Source organism: Pristiophorus japonicus, chromosome 12, assembly GCF_044704955.1.
Source record: "Pristiophorus japonicus isolate sPriJap1 chromosome 12, sPriJap1.hap1, whole genome shotgun sequence".
NCBI lineage: Eukaryota > Metazoa > Chordata > Chondrichthyes > Pristiophoridae > Pristiophorus > Pristiophorus japonicus.
In genome coordinates this window covers 134,055,133-134,069,420 of record NC_091988.1, presented here as the reverse complement: position 1 = coordinate 134,069,420, position 14,288 = coordinate 134,055,133, and the positions used below count along the sequence as shown (strand labels likewise).

The 14,288-nt window shown below is 49.0% G+C and overlaps 1 protein-coding gene across 1 annotated transcript in view; it reads right to left on the bottom strand.

The window, feature by feature from the left end:
* The window catches only part of LOC139277474 (tumor necrosis factor receptor superfamily member 11A-like), a 161,227-nt gene that overhangs the window by 135,522 nt on the left and 11,417 nt on the right, over positions 1-14,288 (bottom strand). The window contains exons 2-7 of the mRNA XM_070895973.1: positions 7,947-8,031; positions 4,949-5,074; positions 3,717-3,863; positions 3,463-3,559; positions 1,580-1,632; positions 463-570 (exon numbers count right to left, since the gene is read on the bottom strand). Of these exons, the coding sequence (XP_070752074.1) occupies positions 463-570; positions 1,580-1,632; positions 3,463-3,559; positions 3,717-3,863; positions 4,949-5,074; positions 7,947-8,031 (616 nt within the window). The remainder of the gene's footprint in view (positions 1-462; positions 571-1,579; positions 1,633-3,462; positions 3,560-3,716; positions 3,864-4,948; positions 5,075-7,946; positions 8,032-14,288) is intronic.

Sequence of the window (14,288 nt, the reverse complement as noted above, 5' to 3'; positions counted from 1 at the left end):
AACCAAAGAAGGAGTTATCAGCATTGATGACTAAAAGCTTGGTATAAGAGGTGAGTGTTAAGGAGGGTCTTAAAGGAGGTGAAGAGGCAGAGTGGTTTAAGGAGGGAATTGCAGAGCTCAGGGCCTAGCTGGCTGCCGGCACCGTCCCTGTTCTTGCTCTGCAGTTACGATCCATATTATCTTCATAAATAATGAACATAACATGGGTGCCCTTTATTTGTCTTGCGCAAGTATCATGCGAAAAAACAGTGAAAGAGGCCAGGAGATTTCACCGAATGATAACTGCACCCCAGATCTTGGACCTACAGCTTCTCAACAGAGCGAGAATAAACTGTCAGCATTCTCCGACTAAACTTAATGCACTTGCACATTTGTTGCAATTACACACTGTTTTAGACAATGCAGTAAACCGTCATGAGCCACTTACTGGCATAATTTGACAGAGAACGACGCAAGCCTTACCTCTGTGGCAGACGGCTGCAGCAATTAAAGCTACCAGGATGGCTGTGACTAAAATGCTGATCACAATCGCAGGGGTTTTATCAGTCACTGGTGCAGGCCAGGGCTTACCTGGGATAAAGACAGACATTTGTTAGTTCGGAGCGAGCACTAGGTTCTGTGTTTTCCTGTGGTCCATTTAGCTAAAATGGATAAAACAGTGACAGCGTTGTAAAACAAACGCCCAGAATAAATGAACAATGCCAAAGGGCACAAGCACGGTCTCATTCCAAGGGACCGCACCAGTGGTAACCATGTGAAGCTTCAACCCGTTCTTTAGAAACACAGTTCAGCAAGACAACCAATAGAGTGGGATCAACAATTCTAATGATTACAGTACAATGAGTTACAAGCAGTCACCAGTCATTAAGTACAACAGATGGATATTACGCCAATCCTTTGGAAAACGGCACCCATGTCTTGAAACTATCTGTTCTGTGCTCCTGATCTGCTCTTCCACCTTAAGGCAGGTCTTGACAGCCCCAATTCCATGTGGTATCCACAGGGCCATGACATCATCCACCCTCAGCAGTGACACAGCAGCCCCTTTAACCCACATATGGGCATATTTCCTCCGTGCCTCTTTCCAGCAGACGCAACTTTAACCAAGCTGCAGTAAGACAGTTTAGGATTGCAGCACTCATGAAATTTTGCTGCACAACATCCAATATCATGGAGATACGATCTGAGGGAAATGCAACTGATGGTAGAGTTGCCTCAACTGGTCTCCCCCTGGCTATGAAAAATAGACAGCCAGGTTTGGGCTCCTGATCACCACATAGTGGCTCCGACTGCAACAAGTATGCTTGTGGAATTGGGGTGAGGGCAATACCAGGCTTAGCGTAATGTCCCTCCCACAAACAAACAGCTTGCTGGCCAATCATTGTCGAGGCTGATACAAGAGATTTGGCGGCACGTGTGAGGTACCAGGATAAAACTGGAGGGGAGGAGGGAGGAAATAAAACGGAGAAGTATGGTGCCAGATTACCACCACTTCCAGAATCGGTGACAGAGTGGTCCAAATAACCAATCTGACCCGAAACAAGGTGACGATCGTCTGCAGGGAGCTCGTGGTACTTACATTTCACATCAGTTGTTGAGTTGCCTGGCCTGAGCTCTTCTCGTGACCCACAGCTGAAAGCAAAGAGAGAGGGATCAGTGGGACACAAGGAATACCAAGGACGGTGTGTAATCAGGGACCCCAGTTACAGGCAGACATCCTCCACTCACTTTGTTCTACGGGGTTGATACAGATGACGAAGCTTGGCTTTTTAATGTATATTTTTGATCAGTAGAGAGATACGGATGAGATACGGCCCATCCCAGCTCATCCATTCAGGAAGACTCTGCATCGTCCAGCACCAACATCCAGCTGTTTCCTCAATAATTCCAAGGTGTTCACCTCCACTACCCTGCCCAAAAGTCCACTCCGCATGTTGCTCACTCTTTGTGTAAAGGAGAGCTCCCTGACATCAGTCCCTTTCGCTAGTTTGAACCTGCTCCCAGCCTTTATCCAAATGAGACTGTCACTGTTTCACTTGAAGTCATGTTCCAGATTTACCCTTTTCATACCATTTACTATTTTATATGCCTACATGAGGTGCCGACTTAGTTGCCTCCTTCTGAGGCTTAAAAGTCCTCTGATCCCCTAGCCCACCGGGCCAAACTTCCTCTGAGGCTCCCTCCCTGCCCCAGCCCTGAACTCGCAACTTTCGCCACTTTCTCTCCAATCTCCCCTCTTGATCTCTCCATGCTCATCTTGTCCATGGGACACACTTCCTGCTCCCTTGACCCTACTCCCACTAAACTGCTGACCACCCAAATTCCTTTTCTGCCTCCCATGTGAGCCGACATTGTTAACGGTTCTCTGTCCTCAGGTACTGTCCCCCTCTCCTTCAAATCTGCTGTCATCACCCCTCTCCCCAAAAAAAACAACCCCACTGTGCTTGCTAGCTACCGCCCATCTCCAACCTCCCTTTCCTCTCCAAACTCCTTGAACGTGTTGTCGCTTCCCAAATCCATGCCCATTTATCCTAGAACTCCATGTTTGAATCCCTTCAATCTGGTTTCCACCCCTACCACAGTACTGAAACGGCTCTCATCAACGTCACAAATGATTTCCTTTGTGACTGTGACGAAGGTAAACTATCCCTCCTTTTTCTGGACCTGTCTTCAGTCTTCGACACAGGTGACCATTCCATCCCCCTCCAATGTCCAGCTGGGTGGGACTGCACTCGCCTGGTTCCATTCTTATCTATCTAATCGTAGCCAGAAAATCTGCTGCAATGGCTTCTCTTCCCACACTGGCATCGTTACCTCTGGTGTCCCCCAAGGATCTGTCCTTGGCCCCTCCTATTTCTCATCTATATGCTGCCCCTTGGCGATATCATCCGAAAACACGGAGTCAGTTTCCACATGTACACAGACGACACCCAGCCCTACCTCTCCACCACTTCTCTCGACCCCTCCATGGTCTCTAAATTGTCAGGCTCCTTGTCTGACATCCAGTGCTGGATGAGCAAAAATTTTCTCCAATTAAATATTGGGAAGACCACAGCCATTATCTTTGGTCCCCACCACAAACTGCGTTCCCTAACCACTGACTCCATCCCTCTCCCTAACATCTGTCTGAGGCTAAACCACACTGTTCACAACCTAGGCGTCATATTTGACCCTAAAACGAGCTTCCGGCCACATATCCGCGGCATAACTAAAACCGCCTATTTCCACCTCCGTAACATCGCCCGCCTCCACCCCTGCCTCAGCTCATCCGCTGCTGAAACTCTCATTCATGCCTTTGTTACCTCCAGACTTGACTAGTCCAACGCACTCCTGACTGGCCTCCCACAATCTATCCTACGTAAACCTGAGGTCATCAAAACTCGGCAGCCCGTGTCCTATCTCGCACCATGCCCCATTCACCCATCACCCTTGTGCTCTCTCCCGTAAACCTGGGTTACTTACTTTGTCCATTTCCTACAGAGCTCTACGGATGACGAGACATTTGAATAATAACCACTTTTACATTCTTCACACGCTGTGTTCGTGAATTTGCGATCCGCTGGCAAAGAAACCATATCAACAGCTCAGTAAATGACAATTATCACCCTCAGTAATAAGATCCTAAATAACATCTCAATCTTTTAATTTTAAATAAGTTTTATGAATCAGACAAGTATAATTATTGTTAAAATTCGATATGTGTTTACTGGTTTTACCTGGAATCACTACTCCAGATCCAGGCTCACAACTCATGTCCTGCACACATATCTCACAGTCTTCATTGATGCAGTGTTTTCCTATCGCACATAAACACACAGCATTGTCCAAGGTGTTACCAGGTGACACGGTCACAAATCCTCCATCTGAAGATATTAAAATGCACAGTTAAAGTTTCATCATCAGTGCAAAGTCCTATTAGTGACAGAGCTGTGTACCTGTGACAGTGACAGGCTGTGTACCTGTGACAGTGACAGGGCTGTGTACCTGTGACAGGGCTGTGTACCTGTGACAGTGACACGGTTGTGTACCTGTGACAGGGCTGTGTACCTGTGACAGTGACAGGGCTGTGTACCTGTGACAGTGACAGGGCTGTGTACCTGTGACAGTGACAGGCTGTGTACCTGTGACAGGGCTGTGTACCTGTGACAGTGACAGGGCTGTGTACCTGTGACAGTGACACGGTTGTGTACCTGTGACAGTGACAGGCTGTGTACCTGTGACAGGGCTGTGTACCTGTGACAGTGACAGGGCTGTGTACCTGTGACAGTGACAGGGCTGTGTACCTGTGACAGTGACAGGCTGTGTATCTGTGACAGGCTGTGTACCTGTGACAGTGACAGGCTGTGTGCCTGTGACAGGGCTGTGTACCTGTGACAGTGACAGGGCTGTGTACCTGTGACACTGACAGGGCTGTGTACCTGTGACAGTGACAGGGCTGTGTACCTGTGACAGTGACAGGGCTGTGTACCTGTGACAGTGACACGGTTGTGTACCTGTGACAGTGACAGGCTGTGTACCTGTGACAGTGACAGGGCTGTGTACCTGTGACAGTGACACGGTTGTGTACCTGTGACAGTGGCAGGCTGTGTACCTGTGACAGTGACAGGGCTGTGACATGTACTCCAGCTGGAAAGGACTGCGTTAATGTGTTTCGGTGGAGCTGCCTCTAGCCAGAGCTGCCTTTGGATGAGCTTGACTCTCAAGATTGGCAACTAAAATCAAGCAGATTAACATTCCACGTTCCATTAATAGCAGGGCCTAGAGCAATGGGACCAACACAATGGGAAGTCATAAAACAAAGTGCAGCAATTTCTCATCAGCCCGTACTGCTCTCTGTGGCATCAGGAGAGGATGCTCAATCTCCTGAGATAGCACCTACAGACATGACAGTAACACAACGCCAGAAACACGTGCAATAGGAAACGAGGGAAAGCTGACCTGTACCTACTTGGATCACAGTACGTGTGCAGTTGACAGTGATCAATCAGGCTCCAGATGGACTGATACTGACCCTCTTCACAGCGTCTGCATTCAGTGTCTTGCTGTATTGTGCACGCATTGATCAGATAGGAACCTGCAACATAAACATAAGGACATAAGAAATAGGAGCAGGAGTAGGCCATTTGGCCCCTCGAGCCTTCTCCGCCATTCAATATGATCATGGCTGATCTGATCATAGACTCAGCTCCACTTCCCCGCCCGCTCCCCATAACCCTTCGCTCCCTTAACGTCAAAAATCTGTCTATCTCCACATTAAATATATTCAATGGCCCAGTCTCCACAGCTGTTTGGGCAGAGAATTCCACAGAGTTACAACACTCTGAGAGAAGAAATTCCTCCTCATCTCCGTTTTAAATGGGTGACCCCTTATTCTTAAACTATGCCCCCTTGTTCTATATTCCCCCACAAGGGGAAACATCCTCTCTGCATCTACCCTGTCAAGCCCCCTCAGAATCTTATACGTTTCAATAAGATCACCTCTCATTCTTCTAAACTCCAATGAGTATAGGCGCAACCTGATCAACCTTTCTTCATAAGTCAACCCCTTCATCTCAGGAATCAACCTTGTGAACCTTCTCTGAACTGCCTCCAATGCAAGTATATCCTTCCTTAAATAAGGAGACCAAAACTGTACGCAGTACTCTAGGTGTGGTCTCACCAATACCCTGTACAGTTGTAGCAGGACTTCACATAAACACCAAAAATTCCAACATAATGCACAGGGAATACAACTCCCAGACCTGGCTCCAATTCTGCACCTTTTCCAGATGGCCTGCATGGGTTTTTAGAGCATGTGATACAGACAAATCTTTGATCATTCGTATAAAATTAAACGTCTCGGCAATATTTCCACATTGGTTTAAATTGCCATAGAATTAATACCTCAGTGCCTTTAATGTGGGAAACATTCCAAGGCACATTAAAGAAGAGAAGGAAAAAAATGGATGCCATGCCATGGTAAGAAAGACAAATTGTATTTATATAGCACCTTTCACAACCTCAGGACGTCCCAAAGCACTTTACAGCCAATGAAGTACTTTGGGAGTGTAGTCACTGGTATATTGCAGGAAACGTGGCAGCCAATTTGCACACAGCAAGCTCCCACAAAGAGCAATGTGATAATGACCGGATAATCTGTTTTAGTGATGTTGATTGAGGGATAAATATTGACCAGGACACCGGGGATAACTCCCCCGCTCTTTCTCGAAATAGTGCTATGGGATCTTTTACGTCCACCTGAGCAGACTGAGCCTTGGTTTAACGTCTCATCCAAAAGTGACAGTGCAGCACTCCCTCAGCACTGCACTGGAGTGCCAGCCTAGATTTTGTGCTCAAGGCCCTCGAGTGGGACTTGAACCCACAGCCTCCTGACTCAGAGGTACTACCCACTGAGTCACAGTCAGAGGGACAGAGATTAGGAAGAATTACTGGAAGCTCGATTGAAAAAAGATAGGCTTTGAGAAGATGTTTGAAGATGGGAAGAAGAGAGATGAGGAGATTAGAGAGAGATTTCCAGAGAGTAGGACCCGGGTATTTCCAGAGGGTAGCAGCAATGCCACTAATTTGGAGTAAAGAGAGTGGAGAATGCACAAACCGCCAGACCGGGAGGGGGTGGGGGTAGGGGGATCAGAGTGCAGCCTGGCAGCACGCGCACTTTCCAACTGGTGTTGCTGATTAACGATCAAGCATCATCATCATCATAGGCAGTCCCTCGGAATCGAGGCAGACTTGCTTTCACTCTAAAAATGAGTCCTTAGGTGGCTGAGCAGTCCGATACGAGAACCACAGTCCCTGTCACAGGTGGGACAGACAGCCGATCAAGCACTGTGACAATGGCCATCCTCCCCTCCCAACCCCAGAGGTACTGAGGTCCTTATCACCACCTCAACCGAGATCAACAAAAGTCTGCGACCGACCCGCCCAATGAAACCTGGGAACGTCCTGGTCTGAACAGCTCGGCTTCTCACTCATCCAATGGCAGAGCCTAATCATTTCTTTTTTAAATGGGACCTATTCTCAGTTTCCCCCCCCCCCCCCCCCCCCACCCCCCGCCTTTCGCTCTCCTCTCCTGAAGGTGCAGAGCCTGTGCAGGGATGTGATTGTACAGGCACCATCAGCCCCTCAGCCAAGTGATTGTTCTTCATGTACAGATCTAGAATCTGGGCCGTGACAAGCGACAAGCTAACCTACCATGAAGGTCATCACAGCTGAGCCCAGTCCTGATCGCACCGAGCATTCACTAATCTCCCTGCACAATGGCTCCGAGCCAAACTGCTGATCAAACGTGAACCGGGCCCCACTCTGTAGCTCCAAGCTGTCCGGAGCCTGGTGTCAGCATGCCGTGCTCCTCAAGCTATACTCCTACTTTGTAAACTGAAAACTCTGATTAAATAACATATCAACCACTAAATTAGATTCTACCCTGCAAGTCCCTCCCAGATATTCACTATTCGACCATCTGAATGGCTTGGATACTATTCAAAGCCATTGATTTATGTTTTCCACAAAGAATGGGTCGAATTGCGAAAATTGATCCGCCAAACACTGATAAAAGCTCCGAATGCCATTTCACAGTTGACATTTTCAGTCATAGGAACATTTGGAACAGGAGGAGATCATTCAGCCCCTCGAGCCTGTCCTGTCGCTCAATGAGAACAGGGCTGATTCGTATCTCAACTCCATTTACCCGCCTTTGCGCCACATCCCTTGATACCCTTACGTAACAAAAAATCTACCAATCTCAGTCTTGATACCTCCAATTGGCCTTGCAGCATCCACAGCCTTTTGGGGGAGAGAATTCCAGCTTTCTAGTACCCTCTGTGTGAAGAAGTGCTTCCTGATTTGACTCCTGAATGGCCTAGCATAAGTCAGTAGCCTGGCTTATACTCCAGTCAGCTGTCCAACCCCAGGAATCCGTTATTCTCTATTATTAATCCTGTACTTACCGGGTGGGCACTTGGCACAGCAGCGGGAAAACTTCAGGTACTGCGTGACAGTGTTACACTTGGTGGCAGACTCACATTGGTACAGCTGAAAGGGAAAGGCAGACACTGAATTAGGATTCATGTCACTGCACTGCTCATTCTAGGGAGGCCAGCCCTCCAGAATTGTCCTGGGGTCTGCGGGTATTAAAGATTTAATTAGGCGAGCCAGTCAGCAGAAGAATCACTTGCACAACGCATCTTCATTCTAAAAATATCACCGATGGCTAAGAGGGCTGTTTGAACCGACAGTCCAGAATCATGCAATCGGGTAAGGAAGGCCCCAACACTATGCGGAGAGGGAAATCCCAGGGACGCAAAGGTCCTGCCAAGTATGATGGAGCCCAGCTGTCAGGAGGGAGGGAAAGATTGGGATTTTGTAGGGGATGGGGGGGCCATCGAGATCGGGGTGCGGGTGCCGATCAAGGAAGGGAGGAGGGGACGTGATCAGCAGGGGGGAGGCCGAAGACTTCCTTGAAGGGCTGGGGAGAAGCACACCTGCTGCTGCTCCTGGCCGACAAGGACTGCTCTAAAAAGGCACTTACCTTCTTAATCCGGTGGCTCCTGTCTCCATTGAGCTGCCGGGTTTCCTGAGCCCTGGGAAATCTAACCGGCAGCAGTTAAACCAGCTCCCAACTGCGCTGTGGTAGCCTGATCTAAATATTATCATATTTTCACACGTAAAAATGGCGGCAGGTGCGTATGCGGCGGGTTGGGGACATGTTCCGTGATTTTATATTTTTAGCCCCCCCCTCCTCCCCGACCCTCTCCCACCCGTCGTGGGGGCGGGGGGAGGGTGGCTAATATCTACCCCAAAGAGTCTGTTCGCTTTCCAATTGACATGGAACGGCGATGTGCCTCGATGCTGGACGTGTCCGGTGACCAATGGTGGGAGCCTGAGGGCGGGGCACTGGGAGGTCATGTGATGCCAGCACCGGAATATGACCCTAGTCCCGACCGCTACCGGAAGTAGGTACACGAGGCAGTTTATATGAACAACTGCAGCCGCGGACATCAGCTGCAGTTAGTAAATATGAGAGCAGCTTCAGGTCAGAGAGAGGGAGGGGATCTGGATGGAAAGTGCCTTATTTGGTTCATGAAGGATACGGATGGCATTTTCTCCCTGGTGTGCAGGAGCAGGAGTGGAATCACTTTGGGAAAAAGCCACCACAAGAATGAAAGTTGGCAGCTAGCTGCCGCATTTTGCCTCACCCGCCCAGATAGCTGAACCACCTGTTAATCAACATTTTGAACGATGGTGTCTTGCCTGCCAGATTAACACCACCTCTGGCACCTTCCTTCCTGGCAAACCAGAGCCAGCGGGGGACATTTTCAAATTACCGCCCGGGCTTCCCACTGGCATTGCAGGTCGACCACTCGTCATAGAACCCGCTTGATTTTCATGTGTAGTGAAAGCAATGGGTGCCTGATCCGCCAGTTGTACACCACAGCGGAGAGTGGATAATCTACCCCTGGGTGTCCTGGTCTGTCGTGTGGAGTCAGGGGGGGCTGAAATGACCCCTTTCTATGAGGCCTGTGGGCACTTGATAGCGGCGGCCATGGGTCGGTGCGGAATGGCCGCCAAGTCACCACAGTGGGGCCGCCATTTTAGAAATTGTCCTTCCTCAGGTTTGGAGCGGTGTAGGGGACCGCTCGGCCCATTTTCCCGCTGCGGCGTGCACGCGCCAATTTCTTGCCACCCCTTCCTGAAATTGCCCCATGGGAAATTGCCCCTTTCCAGAAAAGCCCCGCGGGAGTGGTCCTGCCACCGGTCGGTGCCCCTGACACCTTTCTATGGCTGGGCGGCACAGGGGAGGTGGCACTGCCGGCGACACCATGTTTTTTCGTGTCGGTCGTCTGCCATGTCGGGCTGACAATTGTGGCCCCGGGTTCGGCTGGGCCGCCAACAGGCAGCCTGGCATAACTTCTTGGGTGCCAGGCCGCTGGCCCGGCTGAAACCCTCCCTGGTGGCCCAGTGTTGGCCACTAAATTGGCTGCAGAGTTCGCAGCGGCCCTCCCCTTTAACTGAAGGGGAGGGACGTTGTGACCCGCCAGCACGATGATGTCATCAGCGCGGCGCCAATGCCTTGCAGTGTTGGCCACTCCACCCCGCCCACAATTCCGCCCCGATGGTGAGGTTACTTCCGCCCCGCTTTAAAAAAAACTGAATTTCTCCGGATTGTCCGTCCCATGCATTGGGGCGCCCGGAACTGTTGGAAAACGGTTGGGTGGGCAATCTCAGCCCCAGGATCTTCCTGCTGGACTGCCTCTGTCATCTTACATTATTATACTGCATACACATTCTAAAGAGACAATTCAGGCTTAGCGGTGTGAAATGGGTCTGCGTCTCAACAAGTCACTCTGAGAGAATTGCTACAGCCGAAACTGTGAGTGAACACACACTCTCCAGCCCACTGTCAGACTCAGTAAAAGATTGCAGCTAATAGCAACTCATTATGTCTCTCAGGAACATCTTCAAGTGCAACAATGTACAACCAATTAGTCTGAAATGCAGTGACTCTTGTTCATAGAATCATAGAAATTTACTGCACGGAAGAAGGCCAATCGGCCCATTGTGTCCGCGCCGGTCGACAAAGAGCTATCCAGCCTAATCCCACTTTCCAGCTCTTGGTCCGTAGCCCTATAGGTTACGGCACTTCAAGTGCACATCCAAGTACTTTTTAAATGTGGTGGAGGTTTCTGCCTTTACCACCCTTTCAGGCAGTGGGCTCCAGACCCCCATCATCATCACCTTCATCATAGGCAGTCCCTCGAAATCGAGGAAGACTTGCTTCCACTCTCAAAGTGAGTTCTCAGGTGACTGTACAGTCCAATACAGGAATTACAGTCTCTGTCACAGGTGGGCAGTAGTTGAAGGAAAGGGTGGGTGGGGAGTCTGGTTTGCCGCATGCTCCTTCCGCTGTCTGCACTTGATTTCTGCATGCTCTTGGTGACGAGACTCGAGGTGCTCAGCCCCTCCCGGATGCTCTTCCTCCACTTTGGACGGTCTTGGGCCAGGGATTCCCAGGTGTCAGTGGGGATGTTGCACTTTATCAAGGAGGCTTTGAGGGTGTCCTTGAAACATTTCCTCTGCCCACCTGGGGCTCGCTTGCCATGTAGGAGTTCCGAGTCAGCGCTTGCTTTGGGAGTCTCGTGTCGAGCATGTGGACGATGTGGCCCGCCCAACAGAGCTGGTCGAGTGTGGTCAGTGCTTCGATGCTGGTGATGTTGGCCTGAGCGACAACACTGACGTTGGTGTGTCTGTCCTCCAAGGGGATTTGCAGGATCTTGCGGAGGCAGCACTGGTGGAGGAGTGTTTCACCCAAATTTTTTTCCCTCAAATCCCCTCTAAACATCCTACCAATTACTTTAAATCTATGTCCGCTGGTTGTTGACCCCTCTGCTAAGGAAAATAGGTCCTTCCTATCCACTCTATCTAGGCCCCTCATAATTTTGTATACCTCAATCAGGTCTCCCCTCAGCCTCCTCTGTTCCAAAGAAAACAAAAACAGCATCTCCAATCTTTCCTCATAGCTAAATTTCTCCAGTCCAGGCAACATCCTCGTAAATCTCCTTTGTACCCTCTCTAGTGCAATCACACCTTTCCTGCAATGTGGTGACCAGAACTGCACGCAGTACTCTAGCTGTGGCCTAACCTCCCTGCTCTTGTATTCTATGCCTCAGCTAATAAAGGCAAATATTCCGTATGCCTTCTTAACCATCTTACTTACCTGTCCTGCTACCTTCAGAGATCTGCGGAGATGCATCAAAAACAACAACTTATATTGATATAGCGCCTTTAACGTAGTGAAACGTCCCAAGGCACATCACAGGAGTATTATTAGATATAAAATTTGATACCGAGTTGCAGAAGTAGATATTAGCGCAAGTGACCAAAAGTTTGGTTAAAGAGTTATGTTTTAAGGAACGTCTTGAAGGGGGAAAGGGAAGTAGAGAGCTGGAGAGGTTTAGGCAAGCAGCCCCAGAGCTTGGGGCCCAGACAACAGAAGGCACGGCCACCAATGGCTGAGTGATTATAATCAGGGATGCTCAAGAGTGCAGAATTAGAGGAGCGCAGACATCTCGGGGGGTTGTGGGGCTGGAGGAGATTACAGAGATAGGAGGGGCGAGGGCCATGGAGGGATTTGAAAATAAGGATGAGAATTTTGAAATCGAGGCGTTGCTTAACCGGAAGCTAATTTAGGTCAGTGAGCACAGGGGTGATGGGTGAGCGGGACTTAGTGTGAGTTAGGACACGGGCAGTCAAGTTTTGGACCTCTAGTTTACGTAGGGTAGAATGTGGGAAGCCAGCCAGGATTGCATTAGAGTAGTCAAGTCTAAGGGTAACAAAGGAATGGATGAGGGCTTCAGCAGTGGATGAGCTGAGGCAAGAGTGGAGACGGGCGATGTTACAGAGATGGAAATAGGCGGTCTTGGTTATGCTGCGGACGTTTGGTCGAAAGCTCAGTTCAGGGCCAAATGCGACACCAAGGTTGCGAACAGTCTGGTTCAGCCACAAGACAGAAGTTGAGGAGAGGGATGGAGTCGGTGGCTAGGGAACGGAGTTTGTGGCAGGGACCAAAAACAATGGCTTCGGTCTTCCCAATATTCAACTGGAGAAAATTGCTGCTTATCCAGAATTGGATGTCGGCCAAGCAGTCTGACAATTAGTGACCGTGGAGGGGTCGAGAGAAGTGGTGGAGAGGTAGAGCTGGGTGTCATCAGCGTACATGTGGAAACTGACTCCGTGTTTTCGGATGATATCGCCAAGGGGCAGCATATGGATGAGAAATAGGAGGGGGCCAAGGATAGATCCTTGGGGGACACCAGAGGTAACAGTGCGGGGGCAGGAAGAGAAGCTGTTGCAGGTGATTCTCTGGCTATGATTAGACAGATAAGAATGGAACCAGGTGAGTGCAGTCCCATCCAGCTGGACAAAGGTGGAGAGGCGTTGGAGAAGGGTAGAGCAGTCAACTGTGTCAAAGGCTGCAGACAAGTCAAGAAGGACGAGGAGGGATAGTTTGCTTTGGTCACAGTCACACTCCAAGGTCCCTTTGTTCCTTTACACTTTTCAGTGTCCTACCATTTAATGTGTATTCCCTTGCCTTCTTAGCCCTCCCCAAATGCATTACCTCACACTTCTCCAGATTGAATTCCATTTGCCACTGTTTTGCCCACCTGACCAGTTCACTGATATCTTCCTGCAGTCTACAGCTTTCTTCTTCATTATCAATCACACGGCCAATTTTTGTATCATCTGCAAACTTCTTATACCACAAAATCAAGGGACCTAGTACTGAGCCCTGCGGAAACCCACTGGAAACATCCTTCCAGACACAAAAACACTCATCGGCCATTACCCTTTGCTTCCTGCCTCTGAGCCAATTTTGGATCCAACTTACCACTTTGCCTTGGATCCCATAGGCTTTAACTTTCATGACCAGTCTGCCTTATCAAAAGCCTTGCTAAAATCCATATATACTACATCAAATGCACTACCCTCATCGACCCTCTTTGTTAGCTCCTCAAAAAATTCAAACAAGTTAGTCAGACACGACCTTTGCTTAACAAATCCATGCTGGCTGTCCTTGATTAATCCCTGTCTTTCTAAATGAAGATTGATCCTGTCCCTCAGAATTTTTTCCAATAATTTTCCCACCACTGAAGGAAGGCTGACTGGCCTGTAATTACTTGGTCTATTCCTTTCTCCCTTTTAAACAACAATACAATGTTAGCAGTCCTCCGATACCATACCTGTAGCCAGAGAGGATTGGAAAATGACGGTCGGAGCCTCTGCTATTTCCTCTCTTGCTTCGCTTAACACCCTGGGATGCACTTAATCCAGGCCTGGGGATTTATCCACTTTCAAAGATGCTAAACCGCTTAATACTTCCTATATCACATTCCTCCTCCCTGATTGCCATGTCTACTTTGCCCCTCTCTTTTGTGAGAACAAACTCAAAGTATTCATGAAGAACCATACCCATGTCTTCCGCCTCCACACACAGATTTCTTTTATGGTCTCTAATAGTTCCTACTCTTTCTTTAGTTATTCTTTTACTCTTAATGTATTTATCAAATATATTATGTCGGCAATGTTAGCTGTGACTCAGTGGTAGCTCTCTCATTTCCCACACTTACACCATCGGTGCCCACAACCTGCACACAAACAGTCTCTCCTGCTCAAAATGTAAATCCAACAGAAAGACAGAAAGAAAGGCAAACGATCTTAAAGTGGCTGAAAATGTTTGCTGAAGGATTCATTTTTTTTAATGGTCCTGATGGTCCAACCACCATTTAAAATGA